We start from the raw sequence: 27,258 nt of genomic DNA on the forward strand, positions 1-27,258 counted from the left end.
GTATCTCTCAGAAAAAAACCATATTAAAGCACTTGTCGCGGGAGTCCCTGTGGCTGTTATCTTTCTACCATGCGGGACTCGACCCCTCCTAGTCTCAACCCAAGCCATGTCTCGGAGGGAAATGGCCAAACTGATGTTGCACGTACCAAATGGAATATCAAAAAGTTCGTCAGGCAGGCTGAGCGATCGCATCGTCGGTTGCCGGGACTGAAGAAGGTTCCTTTGCCTGCCATCGCTATTATTCTGTTCATTGCGTTCATCAACGTTGTGGTGTGGATTGCCGCCGCCATTGTGTTGGTATGTATATCCCTTTCTTGCCCTCTCGACTGGAAATATTTGTAGGCCACGAGCTAACATAATTCTAGCGCTATTACCCGTATGTCACCCGAAAGCTATACTCACAGAGCTAGCATCATCTTACTAGGTCACTCCAGGTCCCTGGTGTCTAATGCCGTACTATCTTATACTCTCGGATTGAGACATGCATTTGATGCGGATCATATTTCGGTGATTACCCCATATCCACTTTAGAAATAAGACCTAACAAATACTGTGTAGGCCATCGATTTGATGACTAGAAGATTACTGGCAACGGGCCAAAAGCCCGTCACCGTAGGCACCTTCTTCTCTCTCGGCCATTCCACGTGAGTTCCTCCCTTTCAAGACACGCTTCTTCAAGCTAACAAACATCAGCATTGTTATCATCACCTCCATCGTAGTCGCAGCTACCGCTGCAGCTATCTCATCAAGATTTGACAGTTTCAGCACCATTGGCGGTATCATCGGCACTTCAGTCAGTGCCGCTTTCCTGATCCTACTGGGTCTCATGAATGCCTACATCTTGTTCAAATTATACAAGCAAATGCAAAAGGTCTTGGATCTACCCGAAGGCCAAGAAGATGAAGTGTGGAAGATTGAGGGCGGTGGTGTGCTATTCTCCGTGCTCAAGCGCATGTTCAAGCTCATTGACAGGTAAAGACTCCACTTCACCTATTGCCAAGTGAGAGTACTAACCTCGCTCAGACCTTGGAAAATGTATCCGCTTGGAATCTTGTTCGGCCTTGGCTTTGACACATCATCTGAAATCGCCCTTCTTGGCATCTCGTCTGTCGAAGCTGCCAAGGGCACTAACTTTTGGGTTATCCTGATCTTCCCGGTCCTATTCACAGGTAAGTTTCCAACACCCTCTTTCTAACCCATCAATTTTACTAACAACATACCAGCGGGAATGTGTCTCCTCGACACCACCGACGGAGCCCTAATGCTCTCCCTCTACGTCCAACCCTCCGCCAACTTCCTCCCCCCAAAGAGCGACACCTCTTCCGACGCGCCCCTCATGGGCGAAGACACCGAAGTCGAACCATCCAAGAACCACCGCGACCCAGTAGCATTCCTGTACTACTCCATCGTCCTAACCTGCCTAACAGTGATGGTCGCCATCGTCATCGGCGTGATCCAACTACTCACTCTGGTCCTGAACGTCGCTAACCCCACCGGCAAATTCTGGGATGGAGTCCAAGTAGCAGGAGACTACTATGACGCCATTGGCGGCGGTATCTGTGGACTCTTTATCATCATCGGCGGCCTCAGTGTGGTTGTTTACAAGCCCTGGAGGAGATGGATTGCCCGGAGACATGGAAAGACCTTTGTTACTGATGTCGAGGGATATCGGGATGAAGAACCGTCTGCTACTAATGCTCCTGATACGCCGATTCTGGATGAGGGGAGGGATGGGGCTGCTGCTGTTAATTATGGAGCTACGGGGAAGGGGGATGCGGCTGTTACGGTGGAGCCAGTTGGTGGGGGGCCTGCGCGGTGATGAGGGGGGTGTTGAGGGAAAGAATTTTGGGGTGTGGTGTTGGTGCTTGGGGAGGGTTGAGGGGGTAATGAGATATGAGTATGCGATTGACATGCATTTTACGATTATATACCGGTGGATCTATTATGCTCTATACTAGTATGATAGAGTTAAAAGTTATGCGTTTTTGATAGTAATTAATACAGATTTTGAAAATTGAACTACCTAGCCAAATCATGTCCTAGTTTAGGGATGACTACTACTGAATAATCATACCAATCCTCTTCACTGATTAATTTCTAAACTAGCTATATCTCAAGATCTAAAATCATAAACCTGTGATCCTTCATGTATAACTCGCAAACTCAATACACAACCATTAAAAGCCAAGCTTAGCCTCTTGCAATTCATACCATTGACACGTTATCTATCCTCCTTGGTCTAGCGGCATCCAAGGACCAATATTCAAGCTCTGAGCATGGAGAACAGCTCCAATAGCCACAACCCAGAAACATACACCACCACAGCTACAAAAACCCATCCCCGCCAGCCATAACCGGAAGTACTCGCATGCGCATTCGCATTCGACTCAGGGACATAACCAGTCACGCCATGAAACCTAAACCTCTATCGGCTGGAACGGTACCACGACGCCTCTGGGTCACCGAGGCAATCACCAACAGTGGTCACTACCAAATATTAGCGGCCCTATTCATCCATGTTTCCTCTCTTAGAAGAGGAATTGGGAAATGGGAAAATACCAGTCAAACCCCTCGACTTCGTTTCATCGAGCATCATCTTCGCCAAGGTAACCACCGTCTGTTCCTTAGTATCATGGGCCAAGCAAAGATTACCACCATTGTCGAGTTCAGTGACGAATTTGTCATAACTCTGACTGATCAGTTCAGGGCTGTTGTGGTTATAGTCCTTGGTGTCAATACTGGCTGTGATAACATGGTAGCCGAGATCCTTCATAACCTGGAGGGTCAAGTCGTTGACATCGAAGTAAGGGGGACGCATGTAGGTTGGAATTTCGCCCATGGAGCTTTGGAGCACGGACTCAAGACTGGTCATTTCTTGGACGATTTGATCGTAGCTTAGTGTGGGGAGGCTGGTGTGGTCGTAGCTGTATGATGTAGTTTTTAGTTTGTGTGGGGGGGAGGGGGTTAATGTGCTTGGGGTGCATACGTATGGGAGCCAACTTGATGTCCCTCCTGTCTTATGCGCTGGATTATCTGGGGGTTGGCCTGACTGGCTTCGCCGAGGACGAAAAAGGTAGCCCGGACTTTGTATTCGCTGAGAAGGTCGAGCAGTTGGGGGGTGTATGATGATGGGCCATCATCGAAGGTCAATGCAATGGTGTTGGGAGTGGTGCATGTGGTAATGACCTGCCCGAATGGAATGTCTCTGCTGGTGATAGGGGCACATAATGCGCTGGGGCTGATTGCTGCCAGAGCGATCAATGCGAGGGATTTGAACATGATGAATGATTTTTCAGTGATGGTAGGCAACATATAATGTAGCTATGGTGCTATTAAGTGCCAGATGTGCTCAGCAAGAGGGGCTGGGTTAGTTTATCGTCAATGGTACCCGGCCTACAAAGCAGACAAGAACTTGGATGATACCCACTGCTGACTCTCGCTTGCGACTCCGGTATATATCGTCCATGATGAAGGGCCTGAGCACTCTACTAAAGTATGATTTCGTTTCTATTGTTTTGATGACGATCCGCTCCTTCATAGGCCATATTGGAATGGGTGTATAACCAGTTGCTCAACCCGTCCCAAGGCGTAAGAAGCCCGAATACACACAGATCATTGTTTGTCTAGTCATAGGGCATCAAGGACAAACTTTAAAATGGATCTAGGGGTGTGAAAGTCAAGCGATGGGCTGGGTTCTCACGACAGATTGTTGCACTACCAACCGAAGGGTTATGTGTCACGACCCCTGACAAGAAGTAATTGAGGCTGAGCAGCTGGGAGTCCAGTTTTAAAGATGGCTAGGCACGACATGGTATGGTTACACGGATAGTCTACTCACTGGGAGTATAGAGGTTCTTGTAGAGTTAATCTATTGAGATTGTCAGATATTCTCGCATCAAAGTTACATGCCAATGCTTTGTACTCTTCACTTCACATACCACAGTGAACGTTTGTACAGCAATCAATCAAAGGAACCAAGCCAAGTCATTTATCAACTGAAGCCCAGGTATCCGACAATATAAACGAACCCCTGTAGCAAGCACTTCGGGGGTCTGTGCCTAGTTCAATTTCAAAACACAACTGAGTCCCGCCATCCTCGTCTGTTGATAGCATATCGCAGATTACCCTAGTATTCATGATCCGAACATGGAGAAAAGCTCCGAGGTCATGAGATCATATATGCCTAGAATATGCAGGTGAGTAGATTAGAAACTTATTCGGCATGTAGACATACAAACGACGCGAACGAAATGACCCAGGCTATCTGTGGCCCCTTAGAAACCGTGTGAGACAATTGTGCTGCTTCTCTTGGCATAAACCCGTGCAAGAGCTTATGCTCAAGACTGGTAATGCGTAAGTGTCTAAGAATGCATCTGAAAAGGCACAGAAAAGAGAATTGAGGTTCTTCCATTTGACTGTGATCAGATTTTTGAGTTGAGTGTGCATAGTGACTTCCCAATCGGGTAACCTTGAGATAGGGTCCAGTATAATGCCTCAGGCACCAATGGAAATACGAAGGAGACTGACGTCAGCCATCACGACGCAAGATTCGCTTTCCATTCTTCCTTTTGCTTTAGACAACGCGCACCAACCACGGCAAACATGATGATCTATCCTAATTGATAAGATCCTGGTACTCTCGTATTTGATTTCTACGACGACCGATCGGAGTGCCTACTTGGCTCGAAAGCCGTCGTTCTATGCCACTATCCAGCAACTAACTATCCAGCTGTCTTCGGCCACCAGACGCATCTAGCGCTGTCGCAAGTTAAACGCCCTGATGATTTCTCATAAGATCACCATTTCATATCTAGAGATCTATATATACGATATAATCTGGAAGTGACCTATACAGAAGCCTTGCATTGTGGCTTCTTACACTTCATTTATATATGAATCTCGTCGAACCCAACCACAATGAATATATAGCTTGGCCATGTCCGAAACTACAGCAAGCTCTCCTGCACAAGTTGATGATGCAGGGGAATCCGGTCCCAGTTTTCTAAACTGCCCGCCTATCTTTGTGCTCCCCACCCATCTCAGTCTGGAATCGCTTCACAGCATAGAAGAGGAGCTGGTTAAGCGAGAAGCACTTCTGACCTACGACATATCCGAAGCCAGACTGGTACTCGGGAGAATCGGACAAGGAAAGCGAGCAGCTTTAGAACTGCGATCTCGTGGAATATGGACCGAACCTATCAGTAAATCCGAGCCCCCAAAGAAGCGGCGTCGTGTCAATGCAGCCGAGTCGAAAATGGCTGCAGACCAGGCCGACATTATCGACCTCAGCACCGAGACAGAAGACGAAGAAGATGGGATGAAAAGTCGGCATGACCCCTCGCGGCATCTCCATCGGACGCAGACTGACTCCCCCGCCGCGGAGTCAATCGTTTCAAATCCGTCTGACGCGTCTTCCGTGTCATCCTCCGTTGCACAAGCAGACACCATCAGCGTCGTCAAACTAGACTGGCTAGACCAATGTCTCAAGGCGCAAGAGCTCCTTTCTACCGATCCATATACGATATACATCGCCCGACGGGCTCCACCGCCCGGAGAGCCCTCAAAGCCAGCCTCCCTAGGGAGCGATATCCTCCAACGAGCCAGGCAGGATGCTGCATTACGACCGCCACCAAAGCCACCGACCGTATACCACCATGCGCGTACTCACGATTCTACTCACAACCCGCCCAAACTATACCGAACCACCACCTCGGAGAACGAAGAAACCGAATCCCTCCCCCCAGCCCCAGACTGGGTGAAGGAGCACGTTCTCTACGCCTGCCTGCGCTCCACCCCCCTCCACCCTCCAAACGAAGGCTTCATCAACCAGCTTATCAAAATCCGACAAATCCGCGAATTAACACTCGACGAAATCGGCGTCCGCGCCTACAGCACCTCCATCGCAGCGATAGCAGCCTACCCGCACGGATTCCGCCGCCCCTCTGAGGTCCTCACCCTCCCAGGCTGCGACACCAAAATCGCCAACCTCTTCTACGAATACCAACAAAGCCCAACGGGCACCCTCTCAGCCGCCACCCTCCTAGACACCGACCCAACCCTCCAGATCCTCAACACCTTCTACAACATCTGGGGCGTCGGCGCCAAAACCGCGCGCGAATTCTACTACTACCGCCACTGGACAGACCTAGACGACATCATCGAACACGGCTGGAACAACCTGACCCGCGTCCAACAAATCGGCCTAAAATACTACGACGAGTTCCTAACCGGCATCCCTCGCCCCGAAGTCGAACAAATCGCCACAACAGTAACCCAACACGCCAACCTCGTCCGTCCAACCTCCTTCGACAACGAAGAAAAAGGCATCCAATGTATAATCGTAGGCGGCTACCGTCGCGGAAAACCCCTCTGCGGCGACGTCGACCTCATCCTCACCCACCCGGACGAATCCCTAACCAAAAACCTGGTCGTCGACGTAGTCGCCAGCCTCGAATCCTCCGGCTGGATCACCCACACCCTAGCCCTCCACTTAATGACCTCTAACCGCGACCAACAAACCCTCCCCTACCGAGCAAGTAATGCCGACGGCACGGGCAAGAACTTCGACACATTAGATAAAGCCCTCGTCGTATGGCAGGACCCCCGCTTCGACGACACTATGAACCAACCGGAAACAGAAACTCCTCAAGAAGAAGAGCACTACGCAAAGAGTAAACGAAATCCAAACCCCCACCGCAGAGTAGACATTATCATCTCCCCCTGGCGAACAGTCGGGTGTGCCGTGCTCGGCTGGTCAGGCGATAAGACCTTCGAAAGGGATCTACGACGGTATGTGAAGAAGGCGCATGGGTGGAAATTTGATTCCAGTGGGGTTAGGGAGAGGACTTCGGGCGGACAGGTTATTGATCTTGAGGCTGATGGGGAGACGTGGGAGGAGAGGGAGAGCTTGGTTATGGAGGGGTTGGGGGTGGGTTGGAGGGTGCCCGAGGAGAGGTGTACACGATGACTTTCTTTCCTTTCTTGTCTCGGCTTTGTTGGTGGTGGCGGTTTGTTCTGTACTGTATATTTTGGCTATCGCCTTTTCTGGAACCTGGATTAAATTCATTGGTAGTCATATCTGGAATGATTGTTGTGGACTGTGTGTTTTGGATGTACGGTTGAAAACACCATTGTTTTGAATCATGGGTTCTTTCATTACGTAGTAGTAGAACATATCTGCATACTGATAGAACGCTAGGAAGTAGGAAGGATAGAAAAAGCCACGTATATAACCGCCAGTATTGATTCAGGTTGTCTCATTGATGTAGTTGGTTAGGTAGATAGGTAGGTAGGGAATATAGAGGGAGAGAAGAGGGGAAGGACACAAAACGGACCAAGCCACATTTATCCATTCCAAGAGGAAACAGGAGACTTCATTTCATCGCCAGAAAATGCAACTAATACAAGGATGGAGACTCATGCAATGAGACGAGACGGGAACACTTCGAAGAATTACAGAGAAGCGAAAGATAAAGAAAAGAAGAGAAAAGAAAAAGGAGAATACAAAAGACACACACAGACACACATATAAAAAGAAAAAGAAGCTTCCATCGATCAATCAATCAATCAGGTAAAGTCAATCAAGTCATTCATTACACCAGAGCCCTGGAGCTAGTCATTTCACCGTAGCGTCCTCTGCCCCGGGTAGTATCGTAAGCATTCACCACTCTCATCTGTCCACCTTCGTCGGCCTGACTGAATGCGTAGCCGCGCTGTTTCCGCATACGTTGGACTTGACGGACTTTGCGGATCGCCTTCTGGAATTGTTCCATGCGGGGGCGGTAGTCCTGGACGTTGTATTTCTGGATTTCTTGCACATGGTGGTAGTGTTGCGGGTAGTACATGCGCTTGGCGTATTTCCAGGCGTAGTCGCGGAGTAGGCAGATGCAGGGGAGGATGACGGCCATTAGGTAGAAGACGGGGTCTTTGAAGAGACGGGGGATCGTGCCGTAGTATTCTTGGGAGAAGCCGATGGCTGGGGCTGCGTAACCGTAGGCTGGGAGGAAGATGAGCCAGAGTAGCATCGAGCCTGGGATGGCGATGAACGTGTATTTGGTCCAGATGTTGGTGATCAAGGCGGCTTTGCCTAGCACTGTTGCTAGTGCTGCGGTGTAGGTTGCTTCAGCCCACACCCAGTGGCCGGAAGTTTTACCGTCTCCTGTGGGTCCGTCCCAGAGGAAGAATAGTTCTGAGACGACGTACAGCAGGAGGGAATGGTAGAAGCCGTTTAGAACCCATGACCAGAAACTGTGTCTCCTGAAGAACATGCCCTTCTGTCCGAGTTGGTACAGTTGAGGATAGCGGTCCAACAGTCGAGCGGAGATGTATTGGTCACAGATACCCATTGCGAATGGAGGGAGCACGGTGAAGAACACGTTGTAGAAAGATAGAGTCCAAGATTCGTAGATAACCTCACCCGAGAAAGCGTTTTGGAAGGAATACTAGGGATTGTCAGTAACAGTATAGATTGGCGGACAGTGTCGCTCATAGAAGCAAACTTACCCAGAATTGCGTCATGTAGAGAGCAATGTTCTTATAGAACGAGTACAGAATGACACGACTTATGCGGTGGTAGTTCCAGGCACCATGGACCAGCAGAAGCTTGCGAAGATACCGGAACTGTGCAATAGCAACATCCGCAGACCGAGCAGCTTGTAGACCTTCGACACCACTGATACCAACACCAACGTGTGCGGCTTGAATCATGGACACGTCGTTCGCGCCATCTCCAATGGCAAGAAGCAGAGACTTCAGGTGGCGTTTGACAAGCTTAACGACGAGTGCCTTTTGAAGGGGAGAAACACGGCTATCAAACATTAGCTCAGTCCCGCCTACGGAAGCGAGGTTAACTTACCAGCAGACCACAGCTTTACACATGACAGCCAGGTCCAGGAACAGCTTCTCCATATCCTTTTCAAGGGCAAACGTCAATGATCGACCATCAATGATCAGAGCTAGCGCTTCGATTTCACCAGAGGTCCCCTGGCTTTGAACAGCCTGGAGCTTCTTGGTCAAATTATCTCGAGTTGCTTCTGCACTCTCCTCATTGATAATCAACAACGTCATGTCCTCAGAAATGAGCTTGCACGACATTCCAATGTTGATGGCGGTTTCTTGTCGGTCACCAGTCAAGACCCAGATTTTGATACCTGCCGTCTGGAGGGTGTGAATAGTGTCTGGAACTCCATCTTGCAGACGATCTTCGATGGCGGTAGCGCCCAGAAGGTAAAAGTCCTTCTCGATCAGCTCCGCAGCCTTATCGAGTTCGTCGGCACGGTTTCCGCCAACCGTTGTCGCAGCCTTGTCGTAAATCTGGTACCACTGCTGGAATTCGTCTTCGGGAACTTCACGCATAGCCAAGCAAAGAGTCCGAAGACCATCCGATGCATAGTCCTCCAGATGCTGCAAAGTCGCTTCAACCATTGGGTTGTCGGGGTGCAGGCGTTCAAGGATGACAGTATCCGCACCCTTAGTATAGATGCGGATTTTTCCATCAGGGCAGCGAAAGATTGTCGACATGCGCTTTCTCGTAGAGTTGAATTCGCAGACCGCCAATAGTTCATATTCGTAATCCTGGTTGTCAAGGGTGAAAATCACTGACCGGGGCTTACGATTGGAGAAGGCATAGCCTAGGGTTGCAGCACCTTCGACAAGTGCACCTTCATCAGGAGATGCGGCTTGATATTTGATCTTCCCTGGCTCTTTCTCAGATCTCTCCGGAATGACCGTGTGACAAGTAGCGAGCAGAGTGAGGAAATGATGTATAGCATCTTTCGAAGGGTGAGAGCGCAGGTTCTCCCTCAACTTCTTGAAACTATGGACTCCGACCTCCATTCCGTCCTCGACGGTGGCTTGCCGGTCCTCGGGAATGTCGTCACCGTACTGGATGCCCGCGATCGTGCATTGCTTGAACTCCATCATGTTGCAAGTAAGTGTACCAGTTTTATCGGAGAAGATGTACTCTATCTGGCCCAATTCTTCAACCAAAGAGGATGTCCTGCACGTTGCCGGTGTATCTGTCTTATCGTAATAGATATCAAGATCGGAGTTGATCAAGAAGGCTTGAGCATACTTGACGATTTCAATCGTCACGAAAAGCGAGATAGGGACAAGGTTTGAATAGAGAACCCAATAGGTAAAGATATCAAGAACGAATTGTTTGACCGGATTGGTAGAGCCATAATCCAGATACGTGAGTTTACTTGCCTCAGTTTGGCGAACAATTAAATCACCAACGGAACTGATGACACTGAGTGAAACCAGAATGCCAACCAACATGAGAATTTGAACATTCACCATGCGTTCCACTGCAGTTCGCTTGATCGGAGTTGCTGTCGCGTTCCGCATCAGCTTCGATTCGTGACCCGTGAAAACGACAATGCCATGGACCCACGGAGTGTTCCTGAGGGTGGCGCCTCGAAGGAGAAGCTGGTCCGGCGCCAATGGCAATTCCTTTTCACCTCCACCGGCGTGCATTGTCAAAGTTGCTTCGTAAGTGTACAGACTGCTGTTTGGCTGCTCAGACCGAACCCGTCCACTTAAGCGACTGAGATCCGCGGGGCTGACCAAATGCGCGGTTTCCGGAATTGCCTGCTTAATCTTCAAGTTCGTTTCCCCGTCCAGATTAGCGGTCTCGATATAACACAGGCCCTCCGGTTCGGATGACGCCAGTAGAACCAAATCAGCCGGGAATGGTTGTTCGGACTCGACCCGGACAATATCTCCCACAGCCACATCGATCCACTTGGTCTCATGGAACTGTGACCCCTTCAGAACCTGCGTTTTCGAATTGTTCAATCCTTTGTCAGACATCCTGCGCTTGTAGTCCTCAACTAATTCCTTGATGGCCGATACCGCTAACACAATACACAGCGGGGCAATCGTAGTATATCTGTTCGTCGGAGACACGTTCGGAATCTGCTGGAGAACGGCGGTGAAGAGGAAGAAAAGGTTGGCGTATTTCGAGAATTGTTCGTAGAGGAACTTCGGGATAAAGGTAATGACATTGTACTTGGCCGTTGAAACGTGGTTGTCGACGTATTTGTGCGTAGCATTGGCAGGCGGATTGTTCAGAACGATCATGCGAGGACCCAGCGTAGACGGGTCGACCTTTCTGCGGCCAAATCCAAACTTGAAATCCGACTTCTTCTTTGCTTTGGGAGCCCTGGCCGCGCCGCCTTCGTCCGGATCTGCACTGTCCACCCGCGCAGCTCTGGCTCCAGATTCCGTCAGGGGCAGATCCATCTCCGAGTACTCAGCACCCATGCCCAGCATGTGCTTCGCTCGGCCCATCAACCCGCCTCCCAGACCCAGTATGCTGTTCCTTTCCTTTGCCTGCCGAACGCGGCTATCGGGTTGTAAATGGTTATCATCTTGGTAGTCCAGATCGTAGTATCCGTGCATCGACCGGTCATCGTCGAACTCGTCGAGGGAGTAGCGGTGGTAGTTGCTTAACCCGGAGGTTTGCGAGTAGGTGCGGGACATGTCGGCACCGGAGTAAGGATCGGTCATGTATACCCCCGCTTGGGTCGGGGGATGCGCGGGCATTGCATGAGCACCGGACTGCGGCGGCACCTGTCCGCCGACGAAGTGGTCGTAGGAAACTGAGGGACGCGGGTGAGGAGTTTCGGAGTCGTCAATGTCGTACTGTCGCAACAAGTGGTCATCGTTGACCGGTGGGCGTTGTCCCGAATTGTACATGGGAGCCGACTCATCCAGCAGCAGTTCATCATTGTGGCCAGCGGCTGGATGAGGGCCGGGGGGCCTACCGCTGGCCATGACGCTGGGGGCGGACAAACAGATGCCCCTGGAGCATTGATTGGCCGGGACGAGACGGGAGAGAGGATCACCGAAGACAGTGGACTTGCAACGCGGTCGGAGCACGAGGAGGTATCAAGCGAAATACTCGAGAGTCGATAGTAAGCGACGAGGAAGGTGCGAAAGTTGGGGATGGGGGGGTGGTGAGGAGAAATTCTGACTGCCTGGAGGTTAAGCCAGATGCCGCGCAAAGGCGTCGAGGCTAATCAGAGTTAGCGTTGGATCACCGCCAGTGGCTGGGCCGACACGATTCTTTGTCTTGTCCGATCCATACCCCGTTAAGACAGGGTGGGTTTGCCCGCGCCAGAATGGAATGAGAGCTAGCTGATGCCCACCCTCTGAAACAGTTTCAGATTAATATAGCGAGATCAACCAAAAGAGCCGTCCATGTCCACCATTGGAAAAGAGAGCTTCCTCTCGGCAGTTGGTTGTTGTTCAGTTCCATTCAAGAGAAATGGCCTGCTTGTCACGGGGCTGCCAGTTCGGGTTAGTAATTCCGAATTGGGAATGGTGGCATGGGGTATTATCGTAATACCGTTACATCGTTATGACACCTGAGGCGTCTAATGGTCTCCATCTACAAAATCAAGTGCTTGATTGCATGGATTTCTAATAAGGAGATATCCTTGCTACTATGCACAAATGCAGAGAATCTGACATTCATGTCACATGTTCTCGTGGCTTGGCTCATCTGCAAGTCAGTTTAGCAACTCGCAAGTACCCACAACCTGAGCATCCAAAGCTGCGCCACGATCCCGGTAAGCAGCGCATGCCTATTATTAGACTAGATGTTCTTTTTGGTCTCAAACGTGATCATCACCATGGTTCCTCCATACTTGTTACGGATGAACAATCATATAGTGCTATTCAGCCTCATGCTTAGCATTCCATGGTAGTTCTCTATCTGGTTACAATGTCATCATATGTACCTTATCATGAGCCCATGGATATGAGTTAGACACGCAACTAGGAGGGAATGACTACCTACCAGCTTTTGCTTCTACTAAATCTTTCCATTCGTATCTACATTCCACAGGATATGGCTAATACCAAAGAATCTACTTCAGTTACTTCTCAAACGGAAAACGCAAGTATGGCCGCCCAGAAAATCTGCATCCCTGAACTTTTGGAGATGATTCTTCTACAGCTGGATATGCGCACTTTGCTTGTATCTGCTCAAAGAGTCTGTCGTGCATGGCACACCCTCATCAAAGACTCCAGCTCTCTCCAGACCTTATTGTTCTTCAAACCAGCGACCGATCCGTTCCCGACCGAGCTAAGGGCAAGGGAATTGGTCGAGGATAACCCACTGCTGTCCTATATATGGCACGAATTCTGGCGAAAGAGAGTGTCCACTTCGTCTGTTAATCTCAATTTACCTCAACTTGATCCACAGAGACAGAATGTGTTCCTCCGAGAAGAAGCAAGCTGGAGACAAATGCTACTCCGGCAGCCGCCAGTTTCGTTAATGGCAGTTGTTGAGAAGACTTACAGGGCTCCACGAGGCTCAGCGTTTTGGTTCAAGGAGGAAGACAAATTTACGAGGCTGGGGTATCTATACTCGGAGATCTCGAGGCTATCCCTAATTCCTGGGCGAGATCTTCGCTCGTTTTATGAGTGCGACCTCATTGATCAGTACGAAAAAAGATTGGGGTATGTGCGTGCACGCGTAACTTCCTGTCATCTGCCAACCTGCGCATTTGTGATATATTGTCATGAAATACAGGGAGTAACTGGAGAGCCTTATTGTCGCGGGCCTTTAAATAGTGACCTAGAGCTATGGCTAGGAAACGAGCTTGGAGCTTATATTGCCTAGAGCATCCGCCGCCATGAGTTTATCTGTAATGAGTATAGCCTATAGCTGCTTGGATGTGGGAAGATTGTGCGTATTGCTATATAAGGCATGCTAATTTGCTAAATAACCCAATAAGACACGGATGCCACGACAATTTGATAATTACATCTAACGACGTTGGAATGCAAGCTGTAAAGGAGGCAGACACGTAGTAAAAGTATCCAGTGCTCCCGTTTCAAAAGCCTCTCCCGTCTCGCCAGGCGCAAACGAAAAGTTGTACTGCTGGGCTATGGTCGATATGCTGGTCCGCAGACTAATCATGGCCAGGTTCTTCCCGGGACAGATATAAGGGCCTGCTTCAAATGTCAATCTGGGTAAACCACAAGGGAAACCATCGCTCACCTGTCAGGAAAGGAATGAAGGGGGCACCGTCAGTCTTCATCTCGTGTCTCTTCTCACTCCATCGCTCTGGAATGAATTCCTTAGCCTCCTCGTAGTACCTTTCGTCAGTCTGAATTAGCTGAACAGGCACGAAAACGATGGTGTCTCCTGGAATGTGAACTTCATCCACCTGAATTCCTTCGGCTGGCGTGACACGATACCCCCCTGTCATTACGGCAGGACGCAGGCGAAGAGTTTCATTGATAATGTCGTCAATGAACGAGATATCCTTGACCTTATCATAACTCCAGTCATCTGCTCCGTCTGGCATAGCCTCGTCCAGTTTTCGCTGGAGCTTGGCCAGCACAGATTGATGCTTAGCCAGATAATAAAGGACAGTTGCCAAGGTGGTGGCTGTGGTCTCACTTCCCGCAATAATGACTGCCCGTGAGTCCTCATTCAGTGCCAGGCGAGAAGGAGCAGCAGATGCACTTTTCTCCACGTATGCTTTGAGAAGCCATGAAACGACATCTTCCGGATAGGAGTTTGCATCCCAAGTCTGTAGGATAGCATTATACAACACAATCATTAGATCTCGCCATTGGGTTTTCACGATGAGAATTGCATACCTTCTGCTTCCTTTCAATTTCATCAGCACACCACTTGAAAAATCTTCTGTAGCTAGAAACGGCACCAGGGATACGGCAGAGTATGTAGAGGAACCACGGGACCTGCAATAGAGTAGCACCGGCGGCCATATGGTCATGAACTCCTCTGATCGCTGGATGTTCCACACCGGTGGTCAGGTTATGGAAATCTTTACCAAACCCGACGTCTCCCATTATATCAAAGCTAAGAAACATTGTCCAAGCCGTCACATCGATAGGTTGGCCCAGGTTCTTTGCTACATGGGCGGCAAGTAGATCAGCCTTGCTTTTGACCCGGGGCTCATATATTCCGAGAGCTGAACGAGATGATGGGATCAGTCATTGGGTTAATGGAGATGACAGAGAGAGCTTTATCAAGCTAACATGCATTTTACGTTACAGCCCCGGTCCCACGCCTTTCTCCGCATTCTGTGGTCATCATGATCACGAGTGTGGTGCACAGAGCAGTACTTGGGGTTTGTTGAGATATGGGCATACCATGGTGACTTGCTGCATTTGGACTGTGGCCCAAAGAGCAAAGGTATGGCGGACTTTCGCACAATGCAGACCTCACGTGGACCTATAAACGCGGAATACATTACAACCTGGACGAGAAGATGGATAAGTAATTAGCATAGGATTACCGGTTCGAACAAAGTCGCCATATTCGTGATGAAGTCTTGCGATCTCCACATTGTATTGGAGATCTTTGCCTGCCAAGTAGGCATTATAGAAGCGGGATAACTTGGCACCCACTGGACCTGGAAAGTGATGCAGGCGATGGAAGAATAATCGATAGATGCCAATACTGGAGATAAGACCCGTGTTGAACGCGGATGCGATGAGTACCACTCTAAGAAGAGCCTGAGCGACCGAGAATTGCGTCAAGGCTATGTACGCATATGCTGTCGATAGCACGACGACCGCATAGATTGGAAATAGTACGAAGAGATAGTCTTCGACCGGGAAACTGGTGCGAAAGAGACTGACGTGCGAGAGCAGCCCAAACCCCGCGGCAGAAGCAGCGAGACTGAGCAGATCCGATTCCAACACAGCCCGCATGTCTGCCAACGAGACAATAGATGGAGAGAGTTGCATTGTGCTCATAACCTATTTCTAAATGTTAAAGTGCATGGAGATGTTTCAGATGACATTGAAACAGGGTGGGGCATCTGTTAATAAGTGTAGAGGGTAATAAATAAACGTAGAGTGAGCCGTGGGTGCGGACATGCTGGCATGTCTGTTTGCAGCCGATGCTCTGTCATCTGATCGACAAAACTAATGGTTAGGCCCCCAACGCTGTGTTAACTAGCATAAATCCATGCTAATGCTTCGTCCATTCTGTATTGCAGTGATAGAGCTAGTAACTCAAGTCCAGCAATAATATGATCGTACGTAGCCACGCTAGCTGATTGCATGACGCAATACAATATAGTCGTTGATAGCCACGATAAGCATTTGTCTATTCCTAGCATATTAGTACTTGGTATTCTGTATCTCTTTGATTCAGAAAATAATAGAAACTAAACATCTAACGACTGGACCTGACACTACAAATTAGTTATAGCATACTTTGTAGATGCAAACTTCCATTATAATTAACATCATTGTACAAAGCCACATGACCAGATCATGAACCCTATATGCGCCAAAATAGTATGAATAGATGCTAATACACTCCTCCACTTTTTGGCACCCAATTATATTGCTGATATATAAGGTTGAGCTTTATACCAATGTCCAAATGTCTTCTATCCCGTCATCACAATATCATATTCTTCGGGGAGACCGATGCGCATGCAACGGGCTATAAGAGAAACGAGGGTGGTTCAAGCATTTCTTCCCCTCTCCAGGAAGATTTCTTTCTGATCATTAGCGCTGAGACTTTTTCTTCCATAGCCCTTACTGCGCATGCAGACGCCTTAATCTGATTTGGCCGATTGTCAGCCATGGTAGTCAAGATATAACATTGCATGATTCAAAAAGATTGCTTCTTCGAAACCCATCCATATAGGATATATTTATGTAAAGTCTGATCAATCATCGCTGCATTGTTTCGTTTCGCGTATGGTAAGGCTGCAGGTCTTATTGCAGCTTCTTTGAACCAGGAATGAGAAGTCCGCGATGTAAGCGTTCTTTTATCTCTGTGTAATATGACAGTTACCGCCAGTTGTCTCTTGATCCCCTCAAGTTGCTCCGATGACAGTTCTTGAACTGTAAGTTCTCCACAACCCCCCGACACAGATTCTTCATAATGTGGGCCAGAAGGGATACTATAGTATCTCGAGCACTTTTACCTCCCTCCTGGAAGTAACATTGTGTCAATCACTTAAAAAAATCAGCAAGATTTTTTCGTAGATATCAACGTTGAATATTTCTTTCCCACGCGTACCCTGATAGCACATACACACAAACGTGTGCTTATAATTGTCTGTAAGGATACCATGCACAGTACTGTTCATCCCCATATCGCTCGGCCTCTGGCCACAAATCTTATTGGACTCTCTCTTGGAGTTCATATGTTAGAATCAATAAAGGCGACAATGCCTCTCAGGGTTCGCCCGTTTCCACGAGGAGTGTCGAAGTTCCGATAGTTTCTTCCACATTGTAGAAACATACGCTGGGCGTCCCTCAGTATGCTTCCAGATCAAAAGAGACCACTGTAAAGGTGGACAACACGGTATCAATTCTGCATTTTATTGTAGGTTCATTCTTGGATGTCTGAATTAACACATTGCTAGTACTGTATGCATTAGCATCCCATGGGCTTCCTTTGCCGCATGATTAGAGATGCCTGTAGTATGCAGTAGCTGGCTACAATTCTCCAGTACAGCAATGTTAATAGATATAAACTATACTCGGTAGAACCGGAAAGAGAGGGAGGAAGTAGAATTTATATTGAGATAACCAGTGTTCACGCAGTGGAGGGTAGAAGTGCATAGCGTATTGAGCTCTACGTATCTTCACTTTGCCAGATGTTTATACAGTTGGATCAAGTAATGCCCAGATAGTCAATTAATTCTGCTACGGTCGTCCGAAGATTGCTCGAAATGATGTATCATATTGAATAAGTCATTCCATTGAATGTAGATGCTGTAAAACCACGAATATAGAGAGGCTTGATGGTCGGAAAGAAAATTGTTATATCTGTACTAGGATTAACGCGTGCACAAAGAGTGGCTCCCTGCAGGCGCCTTGAGAACCGTTAGATAGGAGATATCACCCCATCTTCAAAGCCTCTACTCCAAAGTTCTAGACCACAGGCCTACTCCAAGCCGTTATCCCCAATTTTTCTTAGTCCCTCAACTTGCCGACGCTATCTGGATTTAATTTCAGCAGCGTGTCTTGGCGCTGGACTAAATCATAAATTATGGGTTGATTGTTTCAGATTCATATGAAGAAAAGCTTGGGTATTTAGGCTTGTCTGCACGGACCTTCCTCAGTTCTTGAGTCCACCCGGCGTTGTGTGGATCAAAGAAGGTAGACATAAATAGGCAGGTGAGCAAATTCATACACAAATTTTCTTTAATTATCAAAACTATGTAGCCTAAGTACTTAGTATGTCTGTATATAAAACCTTTCTAGCCTTTTATAAAGGCAAATCAGCCAAATTTCACTCTCCTACCCACAGTGACTCAGAGACCACACAGCATTGCGAGGAATGTGAGACCCTGCTCGTCTAGAGTGAAGCCGTACATGTCTCTATAGAGAAACGAGAACTACTCGAAAAAATGAGTGGTAGATAGCAAATGTAAGACCAGTAGAGAAGGTGGAGAAATAGGATAGCGGGATCAGGATTGTAGAAGGCAATTGCCCTTGTGCTCATTTCAGACTGACGGATCCCCATTCTTTCGACAGCTAATCCAGCAACCAGTGAACCGAGTGCCCCAATATACTGTTAATATAGTAGGAGTGAGTACTTGCAGAAATTGAACGTACCGAATCGAGAGCTGCACCCCCGCCCCATGGGGCAATTGCAGCGTGCCTGCCGCATTGGGTATCGGATTGGCGTCTCTTTTCTTTTCTTCTACATGTATTTAAAGCATCTATTAGCATCGATCAAGCAACAACAAATTGAACTACATTCTGCTTTGTTTTCGTCTTCTTCCTCTTCGTTCTATAGAGTTAGAACCCATTTGCTCCAGTACGGAGCAGCAATTACGCGGGGCATTGACCAAAAATAGAATCACAAAAGATGTCCACATGATGGAGCTCTAAAACCTGCAAGAGCATGATGGTGGAAATGAAGAAACACAGGAGCAGATGAGAGGTGGACGTCTTCAATCCTTCTTATATACACTGGTAGCTAGGTGGTTGCATAGATACTCTGTGTGCTTGACAGATGATATGGAGACCGCGCAAAGCTAGCTGGAAGAGGTTAGCGTTTCGCGGTAATCAACGGTATGACATTACTAGCGTATGTTGAATATCCAATCAACGCTTGTTTCTTATTGATGGTTTGTATGTTTTGCTTCTCTGGATACAGTGACTCTTTACCTAAGGGGCATGCATGAGTGTAATTGGGTTCTGGGATTATGCCGGGGTACAATGATTGCCAGCGTGTATGGGGAATACAGTGAATGCAAGTTGATGACTATCTGTTAGTTCCAAATAACGTAACTTCCGGCCGCGCCGGCCACCCGCCCGCACCGGCCACCCAGTATACCGCCCAACACGTTTCTACATGCAACCACTCTTTCTATCAAAGGCAGTGAATTAGCAATGAGTAATACAATGATTCTAGGGCGGTGTACTAGGGGTGGCCGGCGCGGCCGGGAGTTACGTTAGATCGTTACATTAGAATCCACAGCATCATACCATCGAAAGACAAGCTAAACGTGGTCGTCTTACGTGAGATTATAGTCTGACAGCTAACTACTTGTAATTCCGCCAACTTGCCCCCAGGAATTGCTTCCTTGCCAAGAGCTAGTAGATTCAAGAAAATACCAGCAGAATGTCCTCGGTAGGCCTCACCTCGTCGCTCGAGGATTTCCTCGCACAAACCTTCGACTACCTCATCATCGGTGGTGGGACTGCTGGTTTGGTTGTCGCATCACGGTTGTCTGCAAACCCCGATGTGAGAGTAGGCGTCATTGAGGCAGGAGATGCAGGGTTTGATGATCCAAATATCACCAATCCGGGAAAGGTTTCGGCCATGCTACATAATCCCAAGTATGACTGGATTTACCAAAGCACGCCGCAGGTAGGTCATTCCAACTTCTTACGCTTCAGAGCAATCTAAAGGGTCCCTAGGCACACAACCAAGACCGATCCCATCACATACCCCGAGGTAAAGTGCTCGGAGGATCGAGCGCCATTAACTTCATGGCATATGGGAGACCTTCCGCGGCCGATCTCGATGACTGGGGCACCATAGCGGGAAATAGCGAATGGTCATGGGCAGGACTAGCTCCGTATTATCGAAAGAGCGAACAGCTCGAGGCGGCTGGATTGACCGGCACTGCATCGGAACTCTGTCCCGTGCAGGACGAGGCTCATGGCACGCAAGGCCCGATTCACACTTCGCTAGGCCCCTGGCAGGCCCCTATTGAGACACCGCTGCTAGCCGCAATGGACGAAACGTTGGGACTGTCTCGGCCACAGGAGCCATGGAATGGAGAGCACTTGGGCTTCCATCGCTGCCTCTTTACTATTGATCGAAGCGCTGGCCTTCCACATCGCAGTTACGCGGCCAATGGGTATCTATGGCCAGTGCTGAGTAGACCAAATCTCCACGTCCTGACCAATGCGGCAGTCACCAGGATACTTCTTGATGACGAGCAGTGTGCTCGTGGGATTGAATTTGTTCATGAGGGGAAAAACTATCAGGTCAGCGTCGCACGCGAGGTTATTCTATCAGCCGGTACTTTCGAAAGTCCCAAGCTGCTGGAGCTGTCAGGTATCGGAGACCCTGGACATCTCGCCTCTCTGGGCGTTCCATGCCGGGTTCCTCTTCCAGGTGTCGGGACAAATCTCCAAGAACATCCCGTGTCCGCGGTGGTGTACGAATTAGCAGACGGAGTTCTGTCCATAGATTCCATCCTTCGTGACGAAAGCTTGCTAAAGCAGCATCTGCGACTGCTGCAGGAAGAGCAGTCCGGGGCACTTTCCGGCCCGGTCAGCCTGATGGGGTTCATTCCTTACGGACGCCAGGTCTCAGCTGAGCGGCTCAACGAAACCATCCTCAACGTGCTGCAGCATCATAGTAATGATGCCACCGACAATGCCGAACTAGTGACAATCCAGCACCGACAGCGCCAACGCATTGCCGCGCATTTATTGGGCCCCCGGTCAGCGGATATCCAACTGGTGGGATTCCCATCAGCATTTGCTATCGATCGAGTGTATGCCGATTGCAGCAAACTTAGCCCCGGCCCTCCCCCAGGCCGGAACGCATGCTACTCGCTTATGGTCAGCTCCATGTATCCTGTCTCCCAGGGAAGCTCCCACGCGCAGTCTCGGGACCCAGCGGCCGCACCAAGAGTGGACCTTGGATTCCTGAAGAATCCCGCCGATGTGGACGTCCTTGCGACGGCTGTCACGGTCGCGGATAACATCTTCCAATCTCCCCGCATGAATGGGCAGGTCTTGGCCCGGGTGCAGCCGCCACCTGAGGTCAATTTGCAGGATGTAGAGCAGGCGCGAGAATATGTCCGGGATCGGCTGATGAGCTATCATCATGCACTTGGGACATGTGCTTTGGGGTCAGTAGTAGATGAGAAATTACGTGTCAAGGGTACTCGGGGTCTGCGCGTGGTCGATGCAAGTATTATGCCGGCCCAGGTCAGTCATGCTGTGCTCGGCACGGTATATGCGATTGCGGAGAAGGCTGTTGACCTGATCGAAAGCACTTACTCTCAATCAAACGGGGTGTAAGCGAGCTTTTGTACCATAATAGATATCTATTCTCTTTTGGAAGAGAATTCGAGAAGGGGGTTTGAAATCAACTAGTGAGATAAAAATACTACACGGCTGCAATAATTGTCAATGATTATGCTATGAAGTGCGCAATATTTATAGATTTTGCCATCCATACCTATCTGCGGCAATAGGCCTCGTTATATTTATGCCTTGTATTCTGCCAAACTCAGAGTATCGTCCGGTATCTGCGGATCTTCCCAGCATCCATTTCTTCTGCGGATTAAAAAGTCTGACATCTTGCTTATCTTCATGGCCTGCATTGATCCAATCTGGTAGAGGCCAGTCAGTGAAGAATGTCTCTGTCCACGACTGACCTTGTGTATTGCTCATCCTCGATCAAGAAACTGGTTAGCTAGCTTGATGATCACCTGAAAATTGCAATCAGCCAAATTTTTAGATTGTGTATATCCACTTCAACAAGGGTCCCTTGAAGATGTCTTTGTAAGTTTTCAATCCCCTAAAGTAGGATTAAAATGATGATACATTGAAGAACGAGAGTCAGGAATGTGAGATGGGGTGCGAGTCAATCTTATATTGTAGATATAAGCATGTTACTGCCAAGAATGTGATTTCATGTAGGAGAAGGGTGCCTGCAGCTGCCTATATCATTAGGCAACAGCTTGACCCCTTGCATAGCTTACCAAAGATGCATTTGGCCAAATAAGAAGAATATTTATACGATAGGATAATTCTCCCATTCTATGAGGAGCCAAAGAACCCACAGAATTGCAATAAAAGTAAAAGGAGAATATGGCCATTCACTGGCTGCACCTGCCTCATACGGCCATTTGTGTAGTAGTGTAATCCACCAAGTGAATACGAGAAGGCAAGGCATTTTTCCGTCCGTTGGTATCTACACTAATGTATGCAACTTATGCAACTATCCTTTTTCTGTTATACACAGACAGCCCAAGAACAGTTTACAACTACAAAAGCTCTGTTAGTGCTCAGTCGAAACACTATTGCCATTCCTATCTACTATATCTTCTGTTGGGACATATCTCTCCATCGGCTGATCAGATAGATGCGGTATATCGTTTTTGTCTAGCGGTCAGCGCGTCGACGTTTGCTCTTTCCTTCCACCAAACCCATGAACTTCCTACCGGCATGTTGACCAACATCTTCACGCCATTCTCAACAACTTCCAACACGCATCGACTTCGAGTCATCGGGAGCCCAGGAATGGACGCTACCGGGCTACAAAAACTAAGAAGCTTTCAAAAGCACTCTACACGATAAGTCCCGAAACAATGTCTAACTGCTCCTCATAAACTTCTCAAAGGCATAGACTTCGAGTCATCTGGAGCCCAAAATAGACCCCGACCCCAACGAATGCTAGCATACATTGAATCCACAAAGCATATATCAACCACTGTGTTGAATATGGTCCCTGCCTACATCACTGTAGGATCGTTATGGGATGGTGGTATTGATATGGAAAAGCCAAGTACAGAAAATCTGTGCTTCTGGGGGAAAGTAAGAACCTTCCAAATTTAATATACTGGACAAACCTCAAGCACATTCTAACTGCTTCATCATCCAATAGAGGCACTCCCAGCACACTGCTCGGCTCCCACATATACCATAACCGGCAAGAGAACGTGGAGGTTATCGCGGAAGAACACTCAAACATTGTATCTCCCAAGCCAAACCTCAAAATCCAGACACCAAAAGCTGTTTCCACGGTACGATGACGGTTTTCTAAACCAATATATGGATTTTACGCCGGGATAGTACAAGAAAGGAAGAAGGAAGCAGCTTCGGGGGTCTCAAGCATCATACAGTTTGAGTACTGTCATTAGAGAGTCAAGATCTTCTCTCTTTCTCTGGTTGATCCTGACCGCGACCTCTGGTGAACTGGACCTTACAGTCCTAGTCAAACTAGCCGAACTTCTCTAAAGTCTTCCGCCATGTCGAAGAGAAGAGGTGAACTGGAGCCTAGAAAGCTCTAGTACGTCGGCCAATCTCTTCAAAGAGCTCATAGGGGCCATGCGACACTGGGGCTTTCTGATTGAACCCGTCAATCTTGCAATACTATGAAGGGGAAAAAAGAAGACAAAGGCCAGAAGTCTTAACAAAAAGTCGAAAATGAGAGTGATAGTTTGGCAAACCCTATTCATGCCACACTTCTATACGGGCAAGATTGACGGGCTCAATCAGAGAGCCTCCGGGGCCTCCAGTCGTTGCAAGGCCCCTATGAAGAGATTAGCCGACGTACCGCCCTTCTTTCCAGTCAATACTGACAGAGTGGAAGCTCACTTCCATGTGGGCAATGCCATCTAACTATGAGGCAAGTTGCCTCAGGTTACAGCTGCAAAAGACATCGTCCTCAGTATCATTGCAAAGAGCAGCTGCCCGAGCAAGAAGGAGGTAGAATGGGAGAAGATCAAGGCACATTCAGTCAGTAAAGAAGATGGTGTGGAGGTGAAGGAGAGATATGGTGTTGGAATAGCGGTTCTGCCAAGTAGGTCGAAACGATATATCACTGGCTACTTGGAGCAGACGGAGCGACAAATGTCTCAACATTTGAAGCCAGGCTTCAGGCACTGCAAAAGCAACCGGATTCCTCTTCCGACTTTTGCGAAGAACAAAGTGGCCGCATGAGGAACTGGAGCATACTTGCTTCGCACGGAAGAAGAATTGGTAAGAAATATATACGGGGAGGTTGAAGGGTCGAATATATCACGGATATCAGCAACAGTATGACCCCTTGCATAGCCTGCAGATGTCAGCGAGTAGCTTATCAGAGTTGTGTATGAGTAAGTTTATAATTGGATCAGATGATTAATGTAAATAGTGGGATAATTATGTGATCTATTATGTGAGAAGTACAGAATTTTTGTAGTGGAACAAATCTACAAGGAGACTCATGCTCATTCACCAGTGTGATTTTGTCAGACGTTTGCCGAATTGTATGGCATAATTTTGATTCTAATGCAGTGTCTTAACTCATTAATAGTATTCGCTTCCCTGAAGCTCAAGCCCAATTACCGATCATTTTCCGCCCGCGACTCCTCGGCCATACCGATCTTCGCTCGTTTCGAGAGATCAGCTTGTAACGCCTTATCGATGGCTGCATTGATCTCCTTGACCTTTTCCAAAGCAACAGAAGTCTTATCCACAAAGACCATCGCATCCACTGGAGATCCAGAGAACTTGGAGACGAAGCACACATCACCCGCATTGTTGATGCCAATTACGACGTCGGCTTCCGCTGCTTGCTCCTCCTTCCGAGTTGCATCAATAATGACCCGCTTTCCTTCATCGAATGTGTGGAAGGTAACAGACAGGGGCTTATGCGTGATGTTCAATGCGACAGGAACACGCTCATCGAGCCCGTAGACGATCACCTGGCCATCCTTGACTACAGCGTCTTGACGGCGGAAATGCTGCAATCCAGCCATGATACCAATACAAGCCGCATCAATCAGATTGCCATCGTAGTCGGTAACGTGGACGTCCGCGCGGATGCTCCAGCAGCTGACACCCTTGAGGATACAGAGGGACTCGGTGTCCAGGGCGTTGGAATGGCGAACGACACGGTCGAGGACATTGGTGACATATGTTTCAAAGTCTCCTTGTCTAAAACAGAAATGGTTAGCTGGAACATTGCTTGCTCGCGGCTGATGAGGAATTCATACCGGCCATTGTCCCAAGCGGGAGAGCCCATGGCAGTTAGCTCCATGGCGATCGTGAAAAGACCGTCGAACGGACGATCATCGTGAGGTTTCGTGACTTCAGCTGAGATACGGACAATAAGGCTGCAGCGGAAGAATAATCAATTAGCGTCGTTGAAGCAAGCTGCAATGAGTCTACTCACCTGGTTTTGCCGAGCTGCACCTTCACATGTCCATACTCCTCCCCGAACGACACGTTCAGCGGACGCAGCTGGTCGAAACCGCGACCGTCCAGTCGCACATCATCGCGCAGCGCATTGAGGATGAAGTCGCGCTCAGTGACGGAGAGCAATGCTTCTTTGTTCATGATTGCGGAGGCGGATTTGGCCCCGGCGGGGGTCACGGCGGACTTTCTGGGAAATTTCCTGCATGCCGCATCGTCATCGAGGCGGCGGGCCAATGTTGTTCCTCGTATAGCCAATGAGAAAAATTGCTCGCAGGCGGTGAGAGGCTGACTCATCTTGTGGCCTGAGGTTGCATATCGGCGATCATTATCAGATCTCATCCTCATCGGAGTGTCAACTACCACCAACACACAGTCTAACAGCCGCCATCATGACTACGGGTATGTATTTATACTCATTGGATTTGAGAAGCTATGTACTGACTACTGTATAGCTCACAGGCCCACGTTCGATCCCGTATGTACCCCAATCATTTGCTCAGCGCATGAAGCTCATTGAAACAGGCACAAGGAAAGGAGGCCCTCCGCGGCCCTGCGTACCATCAACGTCTACTCCCGGCTTACACACACCTTAAGACACGGTAAGTGGCTTGCAAGTTGTGTGCGATCATCACTGACGTGTCAAAGTCAATTCGGTCAGGGTAGTGAAGTCGAAACCCAGCAACGCGATTTGCGCGCCGAGCTGCTCCAGGCGGAGGCTGCTCATTTCGCCAAGAAGAACGGAGTTCCCGTGGACGAGCCCAAAGTCGAGACCGCTACGCCCAAGCGCCAGTTGGAAGGTGGTTCACCCGGTGGTGATGCAAAGACAGAGGAAGAAGATCCAGAAGCCAAACGACGACGAATACTAGAGGAAACTCGAGACATAGATGCAGATTCTGATGAGTCGGAAGGGGATAGCAGCGAGGACGAAAGGTCAGACTTGCGGATATCCTAGGTTCGCGCGATAGTGCTGACAGGATGCAGTGACGATGAAGAGGACGAGGCTGCCGAATTGATGCGCGAGCTGGAGAAGATCAAGAAAGAGAGGCTCGAGCAGAAAGAGAAAGAGGTTTGTGCAGAGATTTGAATTCAGGATGAGTTACTGATAGCTGTCAGGAACGCGAGCGTGCTGCACAAGAAGAGGAGCAACGCGAAGTCGATATCGCACGCGGCAACCCGCTGCTTAACCCCCAAGACTTCAATGTGAAGCGCAGGTGGGACGACGATGTGGTGTTTAAGAACCAGGCCCGTGGTACAGAAGATAGGCGGGGCAAGGAGTTTGTTAACGTAAGTCTTGCCTTGTATGTATTATGTATGATGTTATGGTGCTAATTGGCATGCAGGATCTGTTGCGATCGGACTTCCACAAGAGATTTATGGTGAGTTGTACGCCTGGAATAGCGAGGAATCTACTAACTCGTGTAGTCGAAATACGTCCGCTAAGCTCGTGCCCGACAAACGCACGCACTCCTTACAGCAGTCAATCCGACGACTAGTCCTATCTTAGAGTCGTCAATCGGTCCCACTCATACCAGATGCAGCATCGTGGCAGAAACACTCCCATGTCAACATGAGAATAGAGAAGCAGCACGAGCATATGCTTCCCAATACAGCACAGGAAGAAAGCGCGACGACAAGCGAAAGAGTGAATGGGTGATCTAACACATGGCGCTATCATATTACTTCTCATAGTGTATACCCACATCTCAATCAAACCAATTATCCATATAGCCCAATATAGTTTAGTACCTAAGTAGTCTCCTATCATATCAACCTGATAGACACCGTACTGCCGGCAGTACCCACACCGCTCCCAATCTACTTGCACCGCAGCATCCATCACAGTATCCTATTCCA

General features: G+C 48.7%; 9 protein-coding genes across 9 annotated transcripts; 5 read left to right on the plus strand and 4 right to left on the minus strand.

Annotated features, from left to right (window-relative positions):
• Positions 1–69: 69 nt before the first annotated feature.
• BO87DRAFT_398683 (high-affinity nickel transport protein) lies at positions 70–6,967 on the plus strand (the record flags this gene model as incomplete). Its single annotated transcript, XM_025625384.1, has 6 exons — positions 70–297; positions 559–644; positions 694–972; positions 1,024–1,169; positions 1,224–1,799; positions 4,983–6,967. The coding sequence occupies 6 exons, from the start codon at positions 70–72 to the stop codon at positions 6,965–6,967; spliced, it is 3,300 nt and encodes a 1,099-aa protein (XP_025477935.1).
• A 211-nt stretch (positions 6,968–7,178) lies between these two features.
• Positions 7,179–11,948, minus strand: BO87DRAFT_408267 (aminophospholipid-translocating P4-type ATPase DRS2). Its single transcript, XM_025626135.1, has 3 exons — positions 8,855–11,948; positions 8,503–8,806; positions 7,179–8,441 (listed from the first exon to the last, which is right to left on the minus strand). Exons 1-3 carry the CDS (start codon positions 11,776–11,778, stop codon positions 7,593–7,595), a joined length of 4,077 nt encoding a protein of 1,358 aa, XP_025477936.1. The 5' UTR covers positions 11,779–11,948; the 3' UTR covers positions 7,179–7,592.
• Positions 11,949–12,454: 506 nt separating this feature from the next.
• Positions 12,455–13,802, plus strand: BO87DRAFT_110030 (F-box protein). The gene is made up of 2 exons (XM_025617868.1): positions 12,455–12,575; positions 12,885–13,802. The coding sequence occupies exon 2, from the start codon at positions 12,911–12,913 to the stop codon at positions 13,631–13,633; it is 723 nt and encodes a 240-aa protein (XP_025477937.1). The 5' UTR covers positions 12,455–12,575; positions 12,885–12,910; the 3' UTR covers positions 13,634–13,802.
• Positions 13,704–15,850, minus strand: BO87DRAFT_338789 (cytochrome P450). Its single transcript, XM_025620604.1, has 5 exons — positions 15,285–15,850; positions 15,041–15,220; positions 14,623–14,957; positions 14,015–14,552; positions 13,704–13,968 (listed from the first exon to the last, which is right to left on the minus strand). The coding sequence occupies exons 1-5, from the start codon at positions 15,745–15,747 to the stop codon at positions 13,781–13,783; spliced, it is 1,704 nt and encodes a 567-aa protein (XP_025477938.1). The 5' UTR covers positions 15,748–15,850; the 3' UTR covers positions 13,704–13,780.
• A 3,723-nt stretch (positions 15,851–19,573) lies between these two features.
• On the plus strand, positions 19,574–21,533 carry BO87DRAFT_378330 (GMC family oxidoreductase). The gene is made up of 2 exons (XM_025623776.1): positions 19,574–19,843; positions 19,894–21,533. Exons 1-2 carry the CDS (start codon positions 19,595–19,597, stop codon positions 21,514–21,516), a joined length of 1,872 nt encoding a protein of 623 aa, XP_025477939.1. The 5' UTR covers positions 19,574–19,594; the 3' UTR covers positions 21,517–21,533.
• Positions 21,534–21,551: 18 nt separating this feature from the next.
• On the minus strand, positions 21,552–22,075 carry BO87DRAFT_110039 (uncharacterized protein). The gene is made up of 2 exons (XM_025617869.1): positions 21,677–22,075; positions 21,552–21,612 (listed from the first exon to the last, which is right to left on the minus strand). The coding sequence occupies exons 1-2, from the start codon at positions 21,889–21,891 to the stop codon at positions 21,588–21,590; spliced, it is 240 nt and encodes a 79-aa protein (XP_025477940.1). The 5' UTR covers positions 21,892–22,075; the 3' UTR covers positions 21,552–21,587.
• Positions 22,076–22,526: 451 nt separating this feature from the next.
• On the plus strand, positions 22,527–23,460 carry BO87DRAFT_417483 (uncharacterized protein; the record flags this gene model as incomplete). The annotated part of the gene is made up of 3 exons (XM_025626817.1): positions 22,527–23,037; positions 23,079–23,246; positions 23,296–23,460. The coding sequence occupies exons 1-3, from the start codon at positions 22,894–22,896 to the stop codon at positions 23,458–23,460; spliced, it is 477 nt and encodes a 158-aa protein (XP_025477941.1). The 5' UTR covers positions 22,527–22,893.
• Positions 23,461–24,408: 948 nt separating this feature from the next.
• Positions 24,409–25,603, minus strand: BO87DRAFT_363088 (exosome non-catalytic core subunit RRP45). The gene is made up of 3 exons (XM_025621662.1): positions 25,382–25,603; positions 25,203–25,322; positions 24,409–25,143 (listed from the first exon to the last, which is right to left on the minus strand). The coding sequence occupies exons 1-3, from the start codon at positions 25,543–25,545 to the stop codon at positions 24,549–24,551; spliced, it is 879 nt and encodes a 292-aa protein (XP_025477942.1). The 5' UTR covers positions 25,546–25,603; the 3' UTR covers positions 24,409–24,548.
• A 155-nt stretch (positions 25,604–25,758) lies between these two features.
• BO87DRAFT_378332 (spliceosome-associated CWC15 family protein) lies at positions 25,759–27,133 on the plus strand. The gene is made up of 8 exons (XM_025623777.1): positions 25,759–25,803; positions 25,857–25,879; positions 25,927–26,003; positions 26,050–26,334; positions 26,386–26,470; positions 26,518–26,688; positions 26,745–26,780; positions 26,827–27,133. Exons 1-8 carry the CDS (start codon positions 25,794–25,796, stop codon positions 26,842–26,844), a joined length of 705 nt encoding a protein of 234 aa, XP_025477943.1. The 5' UTR covers positions 25,759–25,793; the 3' UTR covers positions 26,845–27,133.
• Positions 27,134–27,258: the final 125 nt, after the last annotated feature.

The sequence above is a fragment of the Aspergillus neoniger genome, assembly GCF_003184625.1.
Source record: "Aspergillus neoniger CBS 115656 unplaced genomic scaffold BO87scaffold_24, whole genome shotgun sequence".
Taxonomy (NCBI): Eukaryota; Fungi; Ascomycota; class Eurotiomycetes; order Eurotiales; family Aspergillaceae; genus Aspergillus; species Aspergillus neoniger.

Bases quoted from the DNA above. Each gene is read 5' to 3' on its own strand.
- BO87DRAFT_408267 (XM_025626135.1), bottom strand. From the start codon at position 11,778: ATGGCCAGCGGTAGGCCCCCCGGCCCTCATCCAGCCGCTGGCCACAAT. The intron at 8,807-8,854 runs GTAAGTTAACCT...AATGTTTGATAG, and splicing joins TGTAAAGCTGTGGTCTGCTG to CCGTGTTTCTCCCCTTCAAA. The intron at 8,442-8,502 runs GTAAGTTTGCTT...GACAATCCCTAG, and splicing joins TCTACATGACGCAATTCTGG to TATTCCTTCCAAAACGCTTT.
- BO87DRAFT_110030 (XM_025617868.1), top strand. From the start codon at position 12,911: ATGGCCGCCCAGAAAATCTGCATCCCTGAACTTTTGGAGATGATTCTT.
- BO87DRAFT_338789 (XM_025620604.1), bottom strand. From the start codon at position 15,747: ATGAGCACAATGCAACTCTCTCCATCTATTGTCTCGTTGGCAGACATG. The intron at 15,221-15,284 runs GTAATCCTATGC...CCGCGTTTATAG, and splicing joins TGGCGACTTTGTTCGAACCG to GTCCACGTGAGGTCTGCATT. The intron at 14,958-15,040 runs GTAACGTAAAAT...CATCTCGTTCAG, and splicing joins AAAGGCGTGGGACCGGGGCT to CTCTCGGAATATATGAGCCC.
- BO87DRAFT_378330 (XM_025623776.1), top strand. From the start codon at position 19,595: ATGTCCTCGGTAGGCCTCACCTCGTCGCTCGAGGATTTCCTCGCACAA. The intron at 19,844-19,893 runs GTAGGTCATTCC...AAGGGTCCCTAG, and splicing joins TTTACCAAAGCACGCCGCAG to GCACACAACCAAGACCGATC.
- BO87DRAFT_110039 (XM_025617869.1), bottom strand. From the start codon at position 21,891: ATGAGCAATACACAAGGTCAGTCGTGGACAGAGACATTCTTCACTGAC. The intron at 21,613-21,676 runs GTATGGATGGCA...CAATTATTGCAG, and splicing joins AGGCCTATTGCCGCAGATAG to CCGTGTAGTATTTTTATCTC.
- BO87DRAFT_363088 (XM_025621662.1), bottom strand. From the start codon at position 25,545: ATGAACAAAGAAGCATTGCTCTCCGTCACTGAGCGCGACTTCATCCTC. The intron at 25,323-25,381 runs GTGAGTAGACTC...CTTCCGCTGCAG, and splicing joins GTGCAGCTCGGCAAAACCAG to CCTTATTGTCCGTATCTCAG. The intron at 25,144-25,202 runs GTATGAATTCCT...TTTCTGTTTTAG, and splicing joins CCCGCTTGGGACAATGGCCG to ACAAGGAGACTTTGAAACAT.
- BO87DRAFT_378332 (XM_025623777.1), top strand. The intron at 26,471-26,517 runs GTTTGTGCAGAG...GATAGCTGTCAG, and splicing joins TCGAGCAGAAAGAGAAAGAG to GAACGCGAGCGTGCTGCACA. The intron at 26,689-26,744 runs GTAAGTCTTGCC...ATTGGCATGCAG, and splicing joins GGGGCAAGGAGTTTGTTAAC to GATCTGTTGCGATCGGACTT.